General features: G+C 39.4%; 2 protein-coding genes across 4 annotated transcripts in view; one reads left to right on the top strand and one right to left on the bottom strand.

The window, feature by feature from the left end:
• The window catches only part of BMPR1A (bone morphogenetic protein receptor type 1A), a 177104-nt gene extending 163243 nt beyond the window's left edge, over positions 1-13861 (top strand). For all 3 annotated transcript variants that reach the window (XM_048856774.2, XM_048856776.2, XM_048856777.2), the window contains one exon: positions 7346-13861. In XM_048856774.2, the coding sequence (XP_048712731.2) occupies positions 7346-7471 (126 nt within the window). In that variant the 3' untranslated portion in view covers positions 7472-13861. The remainder of the gene's footprint in view (positions 1-7345) is intronic.
• Positions 13862-16843: 2982 nt separating this feature from the next.
• Positions 16844-22170, bottom strand: part of MMRN2 (multimerin 2) — a 53336-nt gene continuing 48009 nt past the window's right edge. The window contains exon 7 of the mRNA XM_048858863.2: positions 16844-19125. Within this exon, the coding sequence (XP_048714820.2) occupies positions 18743-19125 (383 nt within the window). The 3' untranslated portion in view covers positions 16844-18742. The remainder of the gene's footprint in view (positions 19126-22170) is intronic.

The raw sequence follows: 22170 nt of genomic DNA, 5'->3' as shown, positions 1-22170 counted from the left end.
GCACAGTTCTTGAGGCCCTGGTCTACACTGGTGGAGGGAATCGATCTAAGTTATGCAACTTCAGCTACATGAATAATGTAGCTGAAGTCGACGTACTTAGATCGACTTACCATGGTGAGTCGACTGCTGCTGCTCCCCCGTCGACTCTGCCTGTGCTTCTCACAGCGTTGGAGTACAGGAGTCGATGGGAGAGTGCTTGGGTGTCAATTTATCGCGTCTAGACTAGACACGATAAATCGATCCCTGCTGGATCGATTGCTGCCTGCCGATCCGGCGGGTAGTGAAAACATACCCCAGGTGTCCTCTGCATGTTCCCACTTATTGGATGCACTGACCGTTCAGCCTGACCAATAGAACTCGAGCTAGAAGTGTTTGTTAGCATGCTCATGTGCCTCCCTCATCTCTCAGCGGGGTCAGGGTTGGGGCTGCCGTCCTGCCCCACAGGGTCGGGGGTCCTGCATATGCAGCAAACGATAAATAAGTTGAGAACTACTGAGGTAGATCTATATACAGCTCTGATTACTTATATATTCTATCTTACTTCTTATTAGTGCTGTCAAGCGATTAAAAGAAGTCATCATGATTAATCACACGATTAAAAAAATTAAATGCCATTAATTGTGCTGTTAAACAGTGATAGAATACCATTTATTTAAATATTTTTGGATGTTTTCTACATTTTCAAATATATCGATTTCAATTACAGCACGGAATACAAAGTGTACCGTGCAAACTTTGTATTTATTTTTTATTATAAATGTTTACACTGTAAAAAACAAAAGAAATAGTATTTTTCAATTCACCTAATACAAGTACTGAAGTGCAATCTCTTTATCATGAAAGTTAAACTTACAAATGTAGAATTATGTACAAAAAAAACCTGCATTCAAAAACAAAACAGTGTAAAACTTTAGAGCCTACACGTCCACTCAGTTCTACTTCTTGTTCAGCCAATCGCTTAGACAAACAAGTTTGTTTACATTTGCAGAAGATAATGCTGCCTGCTTCTTGTTTACAATGTCTCCTGAAAGTGAGAACAAGTATTTGCATGGTACTGTTGTAGCCGGCGTCACAAGATATTTACATGCCAGATGCGCTAAAGATTTTATATATCCCTTGATGCTTCAGTCACCATTCCAGAGGACATGCGTCCATGCTGATGACGGGTTCTGCTCGATAACAGTCCAAAGCAGTGCAAACCAATGCATTTTCATTTTCATCATCTGAGTCAGATGCCACCAACAGAAGGTTGATTTTCTTTTTTGGTGGTTCAGGTTCTGTAGTTTCCGCATCGGAGTGTTGCTCTTTTACGACTTCTGAAAGCATGCTCCACACCTCGTCCCTCTCAGATTTTGGAAGACACTTCAGATTCTTAAACCTTGGCTTGAGTGCTGTAGCTATCTAGAAATTTCGCATTGGTATCTTCTTTGCATTTTGTCAAATTTGCTGTGAAAGTGTTCTTAAAACGAACAACATGTGCTGGGCCATCATCTGAAACTGCTATAATATGAAATATATGGCAGAATGCGGATAGAACAGAACAGGAGACATACAATTCTCCCCCAAGAAGTTCAGTCACAAATTTACTTAACGCATTATTTTTTAACGACCGTCTTCAGCATGGAAGCACGTCCTCTGGAACAATGGCTGACGCATGACGAGGCATATGAATCTTCAGCGCATCTGGCACGTAAATATCTTGCTACGCCAGCTACAACAGTGCCATGAGAACACCTGTTCTCACTTTCAGGTGTCATAATTAAGAAGTGGGCAGCATTATCTCCCGTAAATGTAAAGAACGTTGTTTTTCTTAGCGATTGGCTAAACAAGAAGTAGAAGTCGGTGGACTTGCAGGCTCTAAAGTTTTACATGGTTTTTGAGTGCCGTGATGTAACAAAAAAACCTACATTTGTAAGTTACACTATCATGATAAAGCGATTGCACTACAGTACTTGTATGAGGTGAATTGAAAAATACTATTTCTTTTGTTTATCCCTTTTACAGTGCAAATATTTGTAATAAAAAATAATATAAAGTGAGCATTACACTTTGTATTCTGTGTTGTAATTGAAATGGATATATTTGAAAATGTAGAAAAACATCCAAAATATTTAATAAATTCCAATTGATATTCTATTGTTTAACAGCATGACAAATCAAAAATGTTTTAATCGCGATTTTTTTAGTTAATTGCATGAATTAACTGCGATTAATCAACAGCCCTACTTATTATATCTTAAAAGAGTTGGTCTCTGTCACCAGTCAAGGTTCATCTTGCAGCAATTTCAGTTTACTATGTCCCTGTGGATAGTAAATTAGTTTTTACTCATGATATGAAGATTCTTGAAAGGTCTTAATAATCTATATCCACCAGTTAGATATCCTATACCATCTTTGAATTTAAACATAGTGCTTACACAGTTAATGAAACATTCATTTGAACTGTGAGAATCTGTACACTGTTCTCTTTATCTATTAAGACAGTCATCTTGATAGCTGTCTCTTCTGCAAGGTGCATAAGTGAATTACAAGTGATAATGCGTACCCACCATTTACTGTCTTTGATAAGGATAAAGGAATTCTCTGTACACACCCAAGATTCTTATATTTTACTATAAATCTGTTACCAGCTTTTTTCCCCGAACCTCACACTCAAGATGAGGAGGCTGGATTTCATGTGCTAGAAGTTAGAAGGGCTTTAGTTTTAATTTAATTAGAACTAAGCATTTTCAACAGTCTCCCAATTTCTTTATTTCTTATGAAAAGAGGAATAACGGGAGAGTGGTCACTGAACAAACTCTTTCAAGATGAGTTAGGCCAGGGGTCCCGAATGCAGTGCTCGCGAGCTCAATGCACCCGCCGGGGCAGTTGTGTGCACCCACAGGACACCGCGCTGCCAAAATGCTGCCACCGAGCGCTGTCGCCGGAGAACTGCCCGCCGAAATGCCACAGAGAAGCATTGCCGTTTCTCAGTGGCATTTAGGCGGCGATGCTTCTTGCTGCTGCCACGTCTCGGCGGCATTTCGGTGGTGGGGTGTCTGGTGCCTGCCACAGTCTTCTGGGAATAGGAATATGCTATTCCCACAGAAAGGTTGGGAACCACTGCGTTAGGCTATGTATTGACGTTTATAAGCTGATGAATTCCTGTCTTCCTGAAGGAATTAGAGCTCGTTGTACTAGATTAGAAGCAGTTTCTGTGGTATTTGCTCGACATATTCCTTAATAGAATCATAAAGAGTAACAATGTGGCGTACAATCCACACTTTTACTAGGAACTACTCATTATAGATTTAAAACCTAGATCAGATGCAAAATTTGGCAGTGCAGTTCTCGTTTTATTGGGATTCCATGTTCCCACCATCCTGGGTTAGAATTACCGCAGTTAAACTGTCCTGTAGGTGGGAATATGCAGATAGTCGAAGAAGAAAAGAAGGTTACTTACTTGTAACTGGAGTTGTTCGGCATGGACTCTCCATATTCACACAGTCTGCACACCTTTCCTCTCTGCCTTGGAGTCCTACTCTCAGAGGACCTGAAGTCATGGGAGGAGGACCTCAGGGAGCTGGCCACCATACCCGTTTTATATCCTTGCCATGGAAGGTTTAATGTTCACTGGTGGGAGCGCTGAGGGACAGGCATGAGCGCTCCAGAGAACACTGCTGGCTAGCGTTCTACTGTTCAGGCTGTGCTGGTCGGAGCATCCCATGAGTGGGAATATGCATAGTCCATCTCCAAAGAACTCCAGATACAAGTAAGTAACCTTCATTTTCCTTTTTACTCAGAGAGATCTCAAATAGAGTATTATTTGGTTTTGCATTGTTCCTGTTATCATTGTGTACCTGAGATCATTAGGAGAATTAGTTTCAGAGTAGCAGCCATGTTAGTCTGTATCCGCAAAAAGAAAAGGAGTACTTGTGGCACTTTAGAGGCTAACAAATTTTTTTGAGTATAAGCTTTCGTGATGTTTGACTATGTAGACTCCCTCCTCAGGCCCTAGTCTACCAGCACTCCTAGCTATCTTCGAGACACCACTGATTTCCTGAGGAAACTACAATCCATCAGTGATCTTCCTGAAAACACCACCCTAGCCACTATGTATGTAGAAGCCCTCTACACCAACATTCCACACAAAGATGGACTACAAGTTGTCAGGAACAGTATCCCCAATAATGTCACGGCAAACCTGGTGGCTGAAGTTTGTGACTTTGTCCTCACCGATAACTATTTCACATTTGGGGACAATGTATACCTTCAAATCAGGAGCACTGCCATGGGTACCCGCAGGGCCCCACAGTATGCCAACATTTTTATGGCTGACTTAGAACAACGCTTCCTCAGCTGTCGTCCCCTAACGCCCCTACTCTACTTGCGCTACATTGATCTGCATCATCTGAGGCCATGGAAAAGAAGCCCTTGAGGAATTCCACCATCAGCCTCAGCCTGGACCAGTCCACACAAGAGATCCACTTCCTGGACACTACGGTGCTAATAAGCAATGGTTACATAAACACCACCCTATACCAGAAACCTACTGACTGCTATACTTACCTACATGCCTCCAGCTTTCATCCAGACCACACCACACGATCCATTGTCTACAGCCAAGCTCTATGATACAGCCGCATTTGCTCCAACCCGTCAGACAGAGACAAACACCTACAAGATCTCTATCAAGCGTTTTTACGACTATAATACCCACCTGCTGAAGTGAAGAAACAGATTGACAGAGCCAGAAGAGTACCCAGAAGTTACCTACTACAGGACAGGCCCAACAAGGAAAATAACAGAACACCACTAGCCATCACCTTCAGCCCCCAGCTAAAACCTCTCCAGCCCATCATCAAGGATCTACAACCTATCCTGAAGGACGACCCATCACTCTCACAGATCTTGGGAGACAGGCCAGTCCTTGCTTACAGACAGCCCCCCAACCTGAAACAAATACTCACCAGCAACCACACACCACACAACAAAACCACTAACCCAGGAACCTATCCTTGCAACAAAGCCCGTTGCCAACTGTGTCCACATATCTATTCAGGGGATACCATCATAGGGCCTAATCACATCAGCCACACTATCAGAGGCTCGTTCACCTGCACATCTACCAATGTGATATATGCCATCATGTGCCAGCAATGCTCCTCTGCAATGTACATTGGCCAAACCGGACAGTCTCTACGTAAAAGAATAAATGAACACAAATCAGACATCAAGAATTATTCAAAAAACAGTCGGAGAACGCTTCAGTCTCTCTGGTCACCCGATTACAGACCTAAAAGTTGCAATTCTTCTACAAAAAAACTTCAAAAACAGACTCCAACGAGAGCCCCCCCCCCCCCCCCCCGGTTCCTCACACATTCTTGTCAACTGCTGGAAATGGCCCACCTTGATTATCACTACAGAAGGGTTTTTTTTCTCTCCTACTGGTAATAGCTCACTTTACCTGATCACTCTCGTTACAGTGTGTATGGTAACACCCATTGTTTCATGTTCTCTGTGTATATAAAATCTCCCCAGTGTATTTTCCACTGCATGCATCCAATGAAGTGAGCTGTAGCTCACAAAAGCATATGCTCAAATAAATTTGTTATTCTCTAAGGTGCCACAAGTACTCCTTTTCTTTTTTAGGAGAATTAGTGATATTCTAGGGTCAGTATCCCAGAAGAAGGTGAAATAATAATGGGATTAAAATGCCCATTTATTAAGGGTCACAGTAGCTCATGCTACATAATTTCCAATGTTTAGTATGAAAGTAGTGCTAGTTCAGATATGCTGCTATATATTGAAGCCCTGAACACTGGCAGGCAAGTCACGTGGGACTGAAGCCCCGAGACCACCACCCCTCCCCTCTGGGCAGAAGCCAGAGAAGATGGAGGGGGGCGCACCTGGGCTTACGTGCCCCCCCCAGATTTTTGCCATGATTTGCTGGCCCTGCTTGGGCATATGGTGTCATCGGGTCCCCTCTCTGCACAGCAGCTGCTGGAGCCGGCAAGCTGGGAGCTGGAGGCATGGGGAGAGGCAGTGACAAACAGCTGGGAGCTGCAGAGAGAGCTGCGGCTTTTTCTGCTGTCTCTCCTCATGGAGCTAAAGCAGTGGCCCTTTCCTACAGCTCCCAGCTGTTTGCTGTTTCCTCTCCACATGGAGCTAGTACCTAGGATCTGCTGGAATGTGCCACTGAAGGTAGGAAGGAGGGCATGCCGCATGACTCAAGCTGTTGGGAGCAGGGGAACCTTTATTGTGGACACACACACACACACACCCCCCATACTCTCAGCAGGCACCAGTCATTTCTGGCAGAAGCCTCTAGCCCCACCACGCTGCTGCAGTGCAGAAGTCCTTCACACACACCCCTCCAGTTTTGGTGGGCTCCTTCAGCCACACTTTAACTGTAAAAGAGCCGCATGCAGCTCACGAGGCGCAGTTTGGCCATCCCTGTTACATTAATTTGCTGTTTAAGAGGCACACAAATTTGTGTTCAAAATTCTGCATTTATTTTCAAAGTGCTTGAAATTGAGTAAACCTTTTAAGGTAGGGTTCCAAAGACTGTTGGCAGTCTTCAAATGTTTACTATTTGAAGACTGTCACACATTTTCCCAAATTGGTGTGAATTACCTTACACTGTGATCAAGATTAAAAAATGCATATATTTTATTGTCAATTCAGCATTACTATGTAATAAACATTCTCCCAAGAGGTGCAAGGTTTTTTATCATTCTATGTAATTATGGATTAAACCGGAATATATGGTCTTTAAATGGATATTATTGATGTTGGAAGATAAGTAATATAATCTACCTGCTTCAAATAACAGCTATATGCATGCTATATTACTACTTTTCCCACCCTGTCAGAGATTGTTCATTTCTTTTGGAAATGCCCTAATTTCTCCCAGTTCACTTGTCACCCAATCAGACCTTTTGTCATGCCAACCTTCCCTCTGGTGAGAAACATCGGATACACCGTATGACACCTCATTACTCTGCTATAGGATGTTAGCCTGACCCACTGAAACTTTATAGTCCTCTTCCATTTTTGAATTCAGGCAGTAAATTGAAATTGAAAAGAATCCTGAGCTCTTAAAAACAAAAGAAAGAGCACCAGTTTGTTGTTGCATTGTAACTAAGGTACACTTTCTAAATCAGATCAGTGTTGGAGATATCAATGTTACTTTATTCAGGTGAAATAATTGACAAAGGATATTGTAAATAAATCAACAGAATATTGAAAAAAAATTAAGCTTTTTGGCCTACGTGCTTCACCAGAGTCCTTCTTAAAACTTGTACCATTTCAACTGTCAGTCATTATTGTTTACAATGGTATCCTTTTGTTTTTTAATTTCCAGTGTTTAAGAGCAGTGTTGAAGTTAATGTCTGAATGCTGGGCCCACAATCCTGCCTCTAGACTTACAGCTTTGAGGATCAAGAAGACACTTGCCAAGATGGTTGAATCACAAGATGTAAAGATCTGACAGAATAATATAGTACTGAGGAGCAGAGTTGGACTCCTAGAACTTTTCACCCTGATAAGGGTGGGAACTAAGTGGGAAGAAGAAGCAACTGAGATTCAGTCCACTTCCTCATCTTACTTTTACAGGCTGCTAATATTAAATCTTTCAGTACTTTGTAGAATATAATGCTGAAAGTCTCTGTACACTACATGCTACATATATGGACAGCCTTGTTTTAAATATGCGTATCATTTTTGTTTTAAGCTGCATTGAGACTTCAGTCACACTTAGTGAGTCTCCAGTGAAACTCTGGGTACTAAATTGCATGTTCAGAGTACAGTGCTTTCTGTGAAAGCCTTAAGAAGCTAAATGGATTCAACAGAGATGGAGAAATATAAGCTTTTTGCCTTCTACCTGATAAAAACCTAGTTGGTTCATACCAAGTCTTTTTGAAATAGCCTGTAGGTTAGGAATCTGTTTGAGATACTACTCAGTTTAACAGTTCCTATGCCTTTTATGGGTCTTTTATGTGTGTGCCAGGATTCTTTGACTGCCATTTGGGATAGATCATTTAAATTCACAGAAAGACTTATGGTCAGGGCCCCGTATGTTCCCTGATTCCACAGTTACAGGATTTGCCACAGAATTCATCCCTCGACACAGAATTGTGCTCCAGAATCTCAATTTTCATGTTGAAATAATTACGTTTCTGTGCTGTTTAGGTTGCAAAGAGAACCTCAGAAATGTGAACAGTGTAAACCAATATCCATCTGAGGGCTTGTCTACACGGTGCAGCAATGCATACACTAGAGGGGTGTGATTTCTAAAGTATACTGACTGATCCATGTAGACCCTGCTGGCACACACTATAAGTTCCCCTAGGGTGCTTCATATACATGCTGCTTGTTAACATGCACTAGGAAACTTTTTAGTGCATGCCAGCAGGGTTGTTGCAGGCCAGTAAGTGTGCAGCACATAAGTGCACTTCATAGAAATCACACTTCTCTAGTGTGCATTGCCTTGCTGTGGAGACAAGCCCTGAGTCTGCGAAGAGCCTGAAACAGTGACTGAGAGGTGTGATCTGCCTCAGTCATCTCACTTGGGGCCCAGTATGCTCCATGATTGTGTGGTTGTGGAATTTGGCTTTTTTCGAGGCACCACAGAAGTCAGCATTTTTGTTGTAGACTGCACCATTTTGCAGCAACCAGACCTTTGGCTTTCTGTTTTGCCTCTCTGCCCTGCTGGGACCTGTCTGCAGCTGCTTCATGCTTTACGTCTTTCCCCATGAGAGGGAATTAAATGGATTGCATTGCATGCTCCTTTCACTATTCTATAGAACCAGACAGGAGGGGAGGTCTGAGAGCCAGAGCTGGAGTCCAGTTTGCAGATAGGGCCCACTCACAGAAGTGCAGGCTGGGCAGCTAGGAAACTGAGAGAATACAGTGTCATCCAAGACCTGGGGAACTGAGATGAACCACTGAAGCTGACTGACATGCATGAGGCAGGCAAGGGAGATTCTGAGCTAGATCACCTTAACAGCATCGTTACTGCTGAAGATCTTAGAGCTGGGCCATCTAGAGGACACAATGAAAAAACATAATCAAATACTGTCATTCCTGAAAATCGTCACTGACGAATGGTAAATCAGTGAGTATTTTCAACTGAATCGGATGTGTGTTGTTGGGTATGGGAGAAATGGGATTGAAAGGTGTTTTAATGGAGGTACAATAAATTAACATTGCTGCAGGATTTGGTCAAGGGTTTCTGTATAATACGCAGTGCTGTGCGTATGATTCTGTACTGCAGTGACTGGCTAGTTATATGAAAGCCATTTGGCTTGCACAGGAAATCAAATTTCTGCTGTTTTTTTGGTTGATCAAGACAGGTTTGTATAAAAGGCCAAAAAAACTAAAATGGTTAGTGTAAAGTTGGGCCATTAGTTATATACCATTAATTTTGTCACTATCAGTTTGAAGTCAGAAAAAGCAACATAACTCAAGTTTAAACTCCAATGCTGTGAATCTTGCTGAAGATTAAAAACACAATATTGGAACAGTTCAGTTAAACCTAATTTAAGTGCCTCTAACCTTGTACTGTAACCTTGTTCTAGATAATTTTAAAAAGGGAAGGTATTTATATAGTGTGTAATGTGCTCTATTTTAAAACACCTGGTCATAGGTAAATGTGCACACACATGCTATAGCTCAGATTTGGAGGGGGAAAAATTTTTGGAAAAATGTTGACATTCGTCAGACATAGTGATTTCATATTAAGATTTTTGATAAATTATCTGTCGTCTTAAAATGGGTACATGGAGACTGCTTTGAAATTGTGTTAAAATGTCCTTTGAAAATACAATAGAAAATGTAACTTAATGAAGTTCCAATATGCATTTGTGAACAACTGCAAATAACTATCTAACACTGGGTTTTTTCACTTCTGTTCCATAGTTTGCAAAAAGTAAGTGGTCAGGCAAAAGACTGCAGAATTTTTTATTTTCTGTTGTGATGTACAGACGTTATTTAACAATGCTACATATTTTATAGAAAACTAGTTATTTCAGGGGACATTTCTTTTTTAAAATAAAGTCATTACTTTTGTTCATTAAAGCCTTTAAGTATTAATATGTATTCTGGTTGAACAATTCCTGGGTGTGTCAAATATAATTTTAACTTATTTGAAGACAGCAGTAGACAATAGTGTGCCACAATTCTTATGAAAAAAAGGGCTTTAAAAAATTTTTCCGTCCATTGTCAAGAAAGATATAAGATGAGGCTCAAGTTGTTAAGCATGTTTTTGTGCATTAGTTTGCCCAGTGCTCCTGGGGGAGTTCTGTGCCAAAAAATTAAAAATTCTGCACACACTATTTTAAAACTGTGCAAAATTCTGCATATTTTATTTGTTAATATAACGCAATATAATCACGCTGGTTTCAATTATTTTGGTAATTTATTTAAACTACAATACAATGGATGGAGAATGGGAGTGGGGAGCATTGGAGGAAATCCCCAAGCCCGCAATGTCTAGTAGTAATGTAGCTAGTATTGACCCTTTACTTCTAATTATTAATCAACAAATATATGCAGCCATATGCTCAGTGTTACATCACAGGCAACTGAAGAGCAAGTGAGGGCTCACACTCACAATTTATATTGGCTACTGGCCATCTCCAGGAAGGTCAGTAGAAACAGTTCATAGAGCCCATTTTCATAGGAAAATTTTTCAGTCAAAAAATTTAGACCAGTTCTAATCACTAAAGCACCATAAACATTTATAAGGCCATACTGTCCTTTACAATAAGGCTTCTTTACACCACTTTGGGAATATAAAGGAGCCGTAAATTTTTTACACCTGTTTTATACTCCTGGGGAATTTACTAAGAACAATGGGAACAATTCACTAAGCAGGCAGGCTGCTACTTTCTACTCTGCCTGTGGGAACAGAGCCTGCCCCACACCTGTCTTCTCAGAAACACCTCAAAGCCCTGCCCCTTCACACTGAGCATTCCGCAATAGCGAACGAGAGGGACAGAGTGTATCTTTCTCTCTCACACATGACTGCCCAGCCCTCCCACCCCAGCTGTGATTTACATCTCTATCGGCTGCTCTGGGCACTCAAACTAGCGTGCCTGCATTTCTGGGGAGGGGCATGTGACTGCTCTTGCGGCTTCCCTTTACTTCCCCGTCAGAAGTCATTTTTCTGTAGGGAAGCAAAGAAATCTGCGGGGACCATGAATTCTGCGCATGCGCAGTGACGTAGAATTCCCCCAAAAGTAGCACAGGTAGTTGAAAAATATTTGGCATGAGTAATGAAATCAATAATTTAGAATAAGTTGCTTCCACCCACCCACCACCCTGGGTTTTTAACAATAAAAAGGGAAATGTTTATGCACATGTCCCATAGGCTTGCTCTTTCAGAACTTGGAGGTTTTTTTTAACTTAATCCAATAAAGTGCCATGTGAATTATACATCTTTATTAGCTACAATTTGTTTGCTGACGTTTAATCTTGACATGATTTTTCTGAAGTCTTTAAGGAAAACAGTTGGTGGTAGTCTAAATAAAGCGACAGAAATGTAAAAATGAAACACCATTTTTAATTATTCATTGATTTCCCTCCCATCCCAAATATTTATTGCTTAAGTTTTTGCAAGGCAAAATGTTGGTGATACTGAGGGTATGTCTACATTGCAATTAGACACCTGTGGCTGGCCCATGCCAGATGACTCAGGCTCCTGGGGCTCAGGCTAAGGGGCTGTTTAATTGCACTATAGATGTTTGAGTTCGGGCTGCAGTCTGAGCTCAGGGACCCTCCCACCTCGCAGAGTCCTAGAGCCCAGGTGCCAGCCTGAGCCTGAATGTCTACACTGCAGTTAAACAACCCCTTAGCCTGAGTCAGCTGGCATGGACCAGCCATGGGTTTTTAATTGTAGTTTAGACATACTCTGAATAAATACCTTAACACTTTAAAAGGCTTTACAGAAAACACTTTTACATAAAGTAAATCCACTGAGCTGGGTTTTCTGTTGGGTTTGGGGGAGGAGGAAGGAAGAGGTGGAGGGGGACTTACACCTAAATTCTAAAAAGTGGTTGCCTAGTTGGGCTCCAAAATCTGTTTTAGGCACCTCAATAAAAGGCCTTATAGTCTCAAATCCTGAGTATTTCATTGGCTCAATTGAGAGCTGGTAGGTGCTCAGTACTTCTGAAAATCAGTAAATTAAGGCCCTAATTCAGTAAAGCACTTAAGCACGTGCTTAAGTCCTATGTGAAGTAACTTGCAAAATCGGGGCCTAAATATGAGTTTAGGCTCATAGCTTTAGATACCCATTTCTTAAAATCTTGACATTAATCTTAGCAAATGTATTAAATAAAAATATTTTTGTACTTAATGCAGACTTAAGTCAAGTTGTGTTGCCTTATAAGGATTCCAAAGCCTTTTAAAGGAGTATCAGACTCCTTCATCCGAAGTGAGTGATCATCTCATTTTGTTGGTCAAACTTACTTCAGTAATTATTTATCAACCAGTATTTAAAAAAAGAGAGAGAGAGAGGATGCCTGGCAAATATCTTTTAAATGTAATGTGTAGAGTATGCCTTGTGAACATGGTCTGTGCCTTGGAACCAATTAAGCAGTTGCATATGGAGATTTGTATTGTCTCGCATGTTCTACCTTGCTTTAGTTGGATGGAAAGTAACTTGCATCTTTGAGATAATTGAGGCCATTGTATTCAGTGAGAGTAAGGAAACATTTACATTCCTGATTAACTTGTAAATTCCTAAAGGAATATGATGTTTCTAGGAATGAATGCAGGCTTTCGTTTTGGGTTTTACTGTTTGCTTATCTTAGAATTTTTCTTTGAGAATGAGTATCTTGAAAACCCAAATTAGATAAGTGATATACAACTTCTGTAGGCCTCTAATCAGCTTTCAAGGTAGATATTTTTGAAAGTACGAGACTTTAAAATCTTGGAAAACTGTCAGTTTCATTTGTATGTACCATATTTTCCTTAATTATTTCCTTTACATTTTTAAATTATATTATCTTTAAGTGTTGATATTAAAATGCAGAATGAATCTTTAACTGTTACCTCCTCAGTAAGCCTAGAATCAAATTTTAGGACGTCATCTAAATGACCACTGAATGTGCTATAAAATTAATTCTTTGGATACAAATCAGCTATATTGTCTTCACATACTATATTTTAAATTAAATTAACAGACTAAAACCATTTGAAGAGTAAAAATGTCACAAGTTTAAAATTAAAAACCTTTTTTGGTTACTGTAATAATGTTTAAAGGGAAGTAATATTTATCTTTTATTTTGGTTAGATAGGAAATGATTTAGCAGTTCTCCATTGTTGTGACAGTGCTTCTGTAAGAAGTCAGAGGACACAATCCTGCTTCCACTGGGTGTACCCCCCATGTAGGGGTGATATAATGTTATATAATACAGAGCTTTATGGAGTTCACAGTATAGTAGCCATGGTTTAATAGTTATCACAAAGTTGGAGTAAATACTATTTTACTTAATTTGTTCAACAAATCTCATGTAATTGTTGCCTTGTTCTATATTATCCTTGAATGCAATTAAGTCCACATACTGTAGTAATGTTTGTGCTCTGACCTACCCATGCCCAACATGAAATGTATTATATTGTATACAAAAATAACATTGTAGTTCACTTAGAGAAGATGTAAATAAAAATGAGAGAAGGGCAAAACAAGCAGAATGATTACATTCTTGTGTTTGTTATATGCCAAAAGTGTAGAATAATCTTTTAAAATGTAACACACTAATGTACCTTGTACAGCATCTGATTTAAAAGGTGCCTTAAGTTTACCATGAATGCTTTTTTCTGTACACAGATTATGTCCAATGTATCATTTTTAAGTAAATAACCTTATTTTAGTACATATTAGTAATGTGTTTTGTATTACTATAAGACTTCATGAGTATGTACTACCTTGGAAACTGTTAATGCATAACCAAGTACTTCTCTGCTTTTAAAATACTGTATTTGGTTCAGTCTTTAAATCATTGGATAAGTTAACAATTAACAGCTTTAATCATCTTCCTTAGTGATGCTCAAAGTTGTTTGGTGGACTATCGTCAATCATCCAGTGCCTTAAATGTGGGCACAATACTAAAATCAGTATTCTTCTTCTTAAATTTTCTCCTTGGTTCGTATTGGAAGAAGAACAAAGCCAGCTTTTAATAAACTGCTTTGCTTGATTATTTGTGTTTGGGGATAGACCTTTTATGTATATGTTGCCTATAAAGGTAAAGATCTATTTGACTTTGAATTCACACAAACTCTTATTGCCAGTACAAATAACTAGGGCTGTCAATTAATCACAGTTAACTTATGCGATTAACTCAAAAAAATTAACTGTTATTACAAAAATTAATCGCGATTAATCACACTGTTAAACAATAAGATGCCAATTGAAATTTATTAAATATTTGTGGATGTTTTTCTATATTTTCAAATATATTGATTTCTATTACAACACAGAATACAAAGTGTACAGTGCTCACTTTATATTATTTTTATTACAAATATTTGCACTGTAAAAATGATAAAAGCAATAGTATTTTTCAGTTCACGTCATACAAATACTGTACTGCAATCTCTATTGTGAAAGTGTAACTTACAAATGTAGATTTTTTTTGATACATGACTGCACTCAAAAACAAAACAATGTAAAACTTTTGCGCCTACAAGTCCACTCAGTCGTACTTCTTGTTCAGCTGATCACTAAGACAGATAAGTTTGTTTACATTTACAGGAGATAATGCTGCCTGCTTCTTATTTACAATGTCTCCTGAAAGTGAGAACAGGCATTTGCATGGCACTGTTGTAGCTGTTGTTGCAAAGTATTTACGTGCCAGATATGCTAAACATTCATATGCCCCGTCATGCTTCAGACACCATTCCAGAGGACATTCTTCCATGCTGATGTTGTTTGTTAAAAAAATAGTGCATTAATTAGATTTGTGACTGAACTCCTTGGGGGAGAATTGTACGTCCCCATCTCTGTTTTACCCGCATTCTGCCATATATTTCATGTTACAGTAGTCTCAGATGATGACCCAGTACATGTTGTTTGATTTAGGAACACTCACACTGCAGATTTGACAAAATGCAAAGGTACCAATGTGAGATTTCTAAAAATAGCTACAGCACTTGACCGAAGGTTTAAGCATCTGTAGTGCCTTCCAAAATCTGAGCGGGACAAGGTGTTGAGCATGCTTTTAGAAGTCTTAAAAGAGTAACACTCAGATGCGGAAACTACAGAACCCAAACCACCAAAACAGAAAATCGACCTGCTGGTGGCATCTGACTCAGATGATGAAAATGAAACTGCATCAGTCCGCTCTGCTTTGCATCATTATCGAGCAGAACCTGTCATCAGCGTGGATGCATCTCCTCTGGAATGGTGGTTGAAGTATGAAGGGACATATGAATCTTTTGCGCATCTGGTATGTAAATATCTTGCGACACCGGCTACAACAGTGCCAAGCAAACACCTGTTCTTACTTTCAGGTGACATTGTAAACAAGAAGCTGGCACCATTCTCTCCTGCAAATGTAACCAAACGTGTTTGTCTGAGCGATTGGCTGAAGTAGGACTGAGTGGACTTGTAGGCTCTAAAGTTTTATATTGTTTTATTTTTGAATGTAGTTATTTTTTTGTACATAATTCTACATTTGTAAGTTCAACTTCCATGATAAAGAGAGGTTTCAGAGTAGCAGCCGTGTTAGTCTGTATTCGCAAAAAGAAAAGAAGTACTTGTGGCACCTTAGAGACTAACAAATTGAGTAGCTTACAAAAGCTTATGCTCAAATAAATTTGTTAGTCTCTAAGGTGCCACATGTACTCCTTTTCTTTATGATAGAGAATGCACTACAGTACTTATATTAGGTGAATTGAAAATACTGTTGCTTTTGTTTTTTACAGTGCAAATATTTGTAATCAAAAATAAATATAAAGTGAGCACTGTACACTTTGTATTCTGTGTTGTAATTGAAATCAATATATTTGAAAATGTAAAAAACATTCAAAAATATTTAAATAAATGGTATTCTATTGTTTAAGAGCACGATTCATCTCGATTAATTTTTGTAATTGTTTGACAGCCCTACAAATAATATTAATTAGAAAGCCAATTATAATTTTTTTATTTTTACTTGAGTGAAGTTTATAGTAGTAAACTCTTGTCCTATGGGTTCCAAAAGTGGCCAGTGGGATATAATACTTAAAACTGAGTCCGTCTGGACATTTTCATCAGTCCAAGGAGCAGCAGTTTATATCTCAAATAGAATTGTCCTTTTTAACAGCTAATATTTATGGTACCTTGAAATATAGAATCATAGAAATGTAGTGCTGGAAAGTGCCTAGATATGTTGCCAATATCTTTGGTTTTTAATGAGCTGTAGCTATTGTACTGTGGTTGATACTTAATCTGTTCTGTTTTACCACATGGCATTAATGTTGGCTAGGGTGAGATTGTGTTTTGTTTGTGAATAGTATTGAAAGGCAGGATGAAGAGGCTGTGTTTCAGTGAAATTTTTGATGAATTATTTTAATTTTGTTTTGATTAATCAGTTGTAACTTCTCCCCCATGGTATTTGGCCTTTTGGCCACATATTGGTATTATATTTTAAAGTTTTGAGACTCCTTTTGGCAAAATGTTGGCATAACTGATATAACCTAAAGAATATTAATTTATCCCCTTACTAATATTATCCCTTGCCAATAATAGTTATAGAACTCTTATATTTTTGGTATAAGTTTTTTGGCCACCCTTAGAACTTAAATATAATTAAACTTTTTACTGTCAGCAAAAATTTGCTTTAATACTTAAGAATTTTAAAAAGCATGTCAGGCACTGTGAAGCTTGGCAATCATAGACAATAATGTCTCTGAAAAATTTATTGTACATGTGGACAAATACACTTTGAATAACTCATGTAAAATTGTGACTCAACTGAAGTCATTGTCGAAGCTCCCATTGACTTCAATGAGGCCGGGATTTTACCTGGTTTCTCTAAGCCATATCACTGCTGGAGATGATGAGTGGGATAGAAAGGAGACTTGAATCTACTTCATTAAAAGTGTCTGGGTCACCTGATTTTATGGTCTAACTAAAAGATACCAGCCCTGTCACTGATGCTTTTGTCTCCCTTTGCACTTTCACACCCCATCTTGGTTTTCTTGTACTCTTTCCTCCCCCCAGCTCAAAATATTCAAGCAGTATTGTGCACAAAAATGAGATTACGTTACTTGTCAAAGGTGCAGAATAAATGATGTATTTTCAGTCTTCAGTGTATTGGAGACCGCAGAACAGAGAGATGTTTACAATCCCACCAGTGAGTTAATTTATAAACAGTTAAAACTACTAACTTTCTGGTTTGCCGTATTCCAAGAAACATGCAGAGGCAATGGTGCAAAGGAATGCTTTCATGTGATTATTCTACATGTTACGAACTGGTACATCCAATCTTCACTGCAAAGGGCACAGTCAGCTATAAAATTAAGGTTTGAAGAGCAATACATGTTTTTAGTAATTCTTTAGTTTAATGCTCACAACTAGAGCTGGTCAAAATTTTTCCAATGGAACAGTTTACCATCGGAAAATGCTGATTTGACTAAATCTGTGTTTTGAGGGGGATGTATCCATTTTGTCAGAATTTTTTAAACATTTTGTTTTTATAAGTTTGAAATGTTGCACTTCAATTTCATCATTTTGATTTATATATTATATTTATAATGTAAAAGCCAAAACATTTTGACTTTATCAAAATGAAGTAGTATATGTAAAAATCAGAGATTTGACTTTTCATCCCAATTCAGGATGAAACCAAATTTTGAAATCTCAGAATTTCCCTCAACTCTAACTTACCTTTTGCATTCCATTCTAATGAGCTAATGACAATAGATTAGTCAGTTTAACTTTTTGTTGTGTACCATTAGCAGAGTGCTGGAACTTTTCGGTTGCAAACGCTGCAGAAGCATGATTTTAAATTTAAAAAAAATGTTTTGTTGACATTTTATTACTGTCAATATATCACTTAATCTGTTTTTTCCTTTAAAACAGAAATTTGGGCCTATATCAGTTTGATAGCATCACATTAAAATTAGCTTTACAATTCAGTTAGATCATGACCAAGTGCCTAGAAAACTGAGACAGCAGGGCCTATCTAAGGCTGTAAAGATTTACTTGTGTGTGTAACTTGAAGCACAGGAGGCATCCCATTGCATTAACTGGGACTCTTCACATTCTTAAAGTTAAGTATATGCTTAAGCACTTTGCTGAATTGGGTTCGGTGGTTCACAAACTATCACTAGGTCACTAGTGGTCTGCAGAGAGCAGGCAGGCTAGATGTTTTGGGATTGTCATCTACAGATGTTAAACTGCATCAAAAATAGCTAAAGCAATATTCTTTATTAATATGGCTTTTCAGCCTAATTAATTGCTAGAGCTGCCACTGGGAGGTTATTCAGTGGGGAGGGAGGAGGTGGCCCTGCTATCATGTCTATGAGGGGAGATAGAGCATGAGACATTTATCACACAGAAGAAACTTAATAAAATTCCATTTCTCTGAATTCTATGTGATGCTTTAAGTAATCAAAAACCAAATATGTCTAGAAAGGAACGTGCTGGTAAATCTAAGAGTGCTATGTTAAACACACGCAACAGAATTTACATGCACACAAATCACAGATCAGGCAGTAATTGATGGTCCACTGTATCTGTGGAAAAATGTTGACTAATGAACAATGGCACACTTCAAGTTTTAAATATTAGAAATCCACCCATGGTTGTTCCAGGTGGGCTACGTTTCACTATAGAGCCCTGCAGCAGTTCAAACCACACTCTCTCCTCCTTCTTCAGCTCTGCCATAGCAAAAGTGGTCTCAGAGCTTCCAATTGACTCCTGAGTACTTGACAGAGTCATTCTGTTCCCATGGCTAAAAACCAGCTGGCCTAGTGCAGGTCCTGCACTAAACTTCACATTGATGACAAACATGTAGACACCATTTTGAGGTGCTTTGAAGTAGCCCTGTTCGGGGAAATAGCTGTTACCATAATTAAGGTATGTTTCATTAAATCTCAATGCTTTTATTTCATCCCATTCTTCAGAGAATCCAACGTAGAATGCCACTGATGAATCTAGAACAACACAGGGAGAGGAACAGTTTTTACAATACAGCAACTCTTTCTGTGCTAGCTCCCCACAGGTAGGTAGTGGAATAAAGCTTGTAATTATGATTGCCACATATATATTTGTGTTAACTTACCTTATTAAATGTAAATATTTAAAATAAGATTGTGCTCACAATGGGAATCAAAATGACTCAACAGTATTATATCTATGTCTGCTTCCTTTGGGTCTTAGGAATCATCTCCGTTTGATTTAATGAGGCACCATGTTCTAGTGGGTAGAGCACTGGACTAGTGGGTCACAAGACCTAGGTTCTATTCTTGGCTCTGCTGTGAAACTTTCGGCAAGTCACTTTACCTCTCTGCACCTCTGCTTCCACTCCTACTCTTTGTCTCTGTTTCAACTGTGTGCTCATTGTGTGTTTATACAATGCCTGGCACAGTAAGGCCCCAATCTTGGTTGAGGCTTCCAGGTGTTACTGTAAAACAAATAACTAGTTTTTTGCTACCATCAGCATTGCTGAGCCGATCTAGCTACAAGAGCAAGAGAAATGCTGGTCTCCCCCATGAAATCTGTTAATCTGTATGGTATAGAGTAGAAGTACATAAAAAGACCAGAGTTCATGGGGGAGATCAGGAACAGTCAGCATGGATTCACCAAGGGCAAGTCATGCCTGACCAACCTGATTGCCTTCTATAATGAGATAACTGACTCTGTGGACATGGGGAAAGCGGTGGACATAATATATCTTGACTTTAGCAAAGCTTTTGATACAGTCTCCCACAGTATTCTTGCCAGCAAGTTTAAAAAGTATGGATTGGATGAATGGACTATAAGGTGGATAGAAAGCTGGCTAGATCATCAGGTAGTGATCAACGGCTTGATGTCTAGTTGGCACCCAGCATCAAGCGGAGTGCCCCAGGGGTTGGTCCTGGGGCTGGTTTTGTTCAACATCTTCATTAATGATCTGGATGATGGGATGGATGTCATCCACGAACTTGCGGAGAGTGCAACTAAGCTTGGGTGAGAGGTAGATATGCTGGAGGGTAGGGATAGGGTCCAGAGTGACCTAGAGAAATTGGAGGATTGGGCTAAAAGAAATCTGATGAGGTTCAACAAGGACAAGTGCAGAGTCCTGCACTTAAGATGGAAGAATCCCATGTGTTGCTACAGGCTGGGGACCAACTGGCTAAGTGGCAGTTCTAAAGAAAAGGACCTGGGGATTACAGTGGACGAGAAGCTGGATATGTGCCCTTGTTGCCAAGAAAGCTAACAGCGTATTGGGTTGCATTAGTAGGAGCATTGCCAGCAGATCGACGGAAGTGATTATTCCCCTCTATTTGGCACTGGTGAGGCCACATCTGGAGTATTGTGTCCAGTTTTGGACCCCCCACTGCAGAAAGGATGTGGACAAATTGGAGAGTCCAGCAGAGGGCAATGAAAATGATTGGGGACTGGGGCACATGACTTATGAGGAGCGGCTGAGGGAACTCGACTTATTTAATCTGCAGAAGAGAAGAGTGGGGGGGATTTGATAGCAGCCTTCAACTACCTGAGCGGAGGTTCCAAAGAGGATGGAGCTAGGCTGTTCAGTGGTGGCAGATGACAAAACAAGAAGCAATGGTCTCAAGTCGCAGTGGGGGAGGCCTAGATTGGATATGAGGAAAAGCTATTTCACTAGGAGGGTGGTGAAGCACTGGAATGCGTTACCTAGGGAGATGGTGGAATCTCCGTCCTTAGAGGTTTTTAAGGCCCGGCTTGACAAAGCCCTGGCTGAGATGATTTAGTTGGGATTGGCCCTGCTTTGAGCAGGGGGTTGGACTAGATGACTTCCTGAGGTCTCTTCCAACCCTAATCTTCTGTGATTCTATATACATGCAATAGGTGTTTCCATAATTCTAGATAAAATAATGCCAAACCATATATCTTAAAGCAGTGCCTTATTTTAAGTCTTTTCTTGTAAAAGATTATCAAATTAAAGCAGGGAGTTTGTATTACCTTTGTATATGGCAGTGGTGAGACCATTTCTGGAATACAGTCTCCAGTTCTGGTGTCCACACTTTAAAAAGGATGTTTTAAAAAATTGAAAAATATTCAGAAAAGACACAAGAATAATCTGAGGTCTGGAAAACGTGCTTTGCGGTAAAAGACTTCAGAAGCACAATCTCTGTAGTTTATCAAAAAGAAGTTTAAGAAATGACTTGAAGATGGTCTGACTACATAAACAGGGAAAAGATTTCTGATGGTGATCTTTAGTTTAGCAGATAAAGGAATAACAAGATTAAATAGATGGAAGCCGAATTCAGACTGGAAATAAGGTACACATTTTTAACAGTGAGGGTAATTAATCATTAGAATAATTTACCTAGGGATCTGACGGACTCTCCATCAAGATTTGGATGTCTTTTTAAAAGATATACTCTAGCTCAATCAAAAGTTTCTGGTCTTGATTCAGGCACTACTGGGCAAAATTCTATGGTCTATGCTATGCAAAAGGTTAGACTAAATTATCAGAAATGGTCCCTTCTGGGCTCAGTCTATGAATCTATAAAGAAATTCTTCTTACCAGCAGAGGGCACTGCAGTGAGGCATGATAGAAAGGAACTTACAGAATCAGTGCCAAAAGCAGTCAGTAAACAACACATTTTAAGTGACAAGAATCTTAGGTCCCATTCAGAGCTTGTCTACATGGGGAGAAACAGGGAAGTTTTGGTGAATCAACTAGAGGTATGAAATTAAAACACATAAAGTACAGCATATTAAACATATGCTTCCTTTGGACCCAAGCTTTTCCACTTTGCTTACTCAAGTTACCCAATTAAGTTAATGTGCCTGTTCCTGTTAGCAAGATGAACAGGATTTGGCCCTTTCTGTTCCTCCCAAACTCAAATAATGATGGAGACTGAGCCAATGCTTGGAGACCCAGCAGCCTCATCCTGACTCAGAACAAAAAAAAATTTAAGTAATCATCAGCAATTGCAAGCAAAACATGGAGCTTTTAAAATGTTAAGGGCCAGTTACCCAGCTGTTGTAAATCTGTAACTCCACTGACT

This window comes from Caretta caretta, chromosome 7 (genome assembly GCF_965140235.1).
Source record: "Caretta caretta isolate rCarCar2 chromosome 7, rCarCar1.hap1, whole genome shotgun sequence".
NCBI lineage: Eukaryota > Metazoa > Chordata > Testudines > Cheloniidae > Caretta > Caretta caretta.
This window is presented reverse-complemented; position numbering and strand designations above follow the sequence as displayed.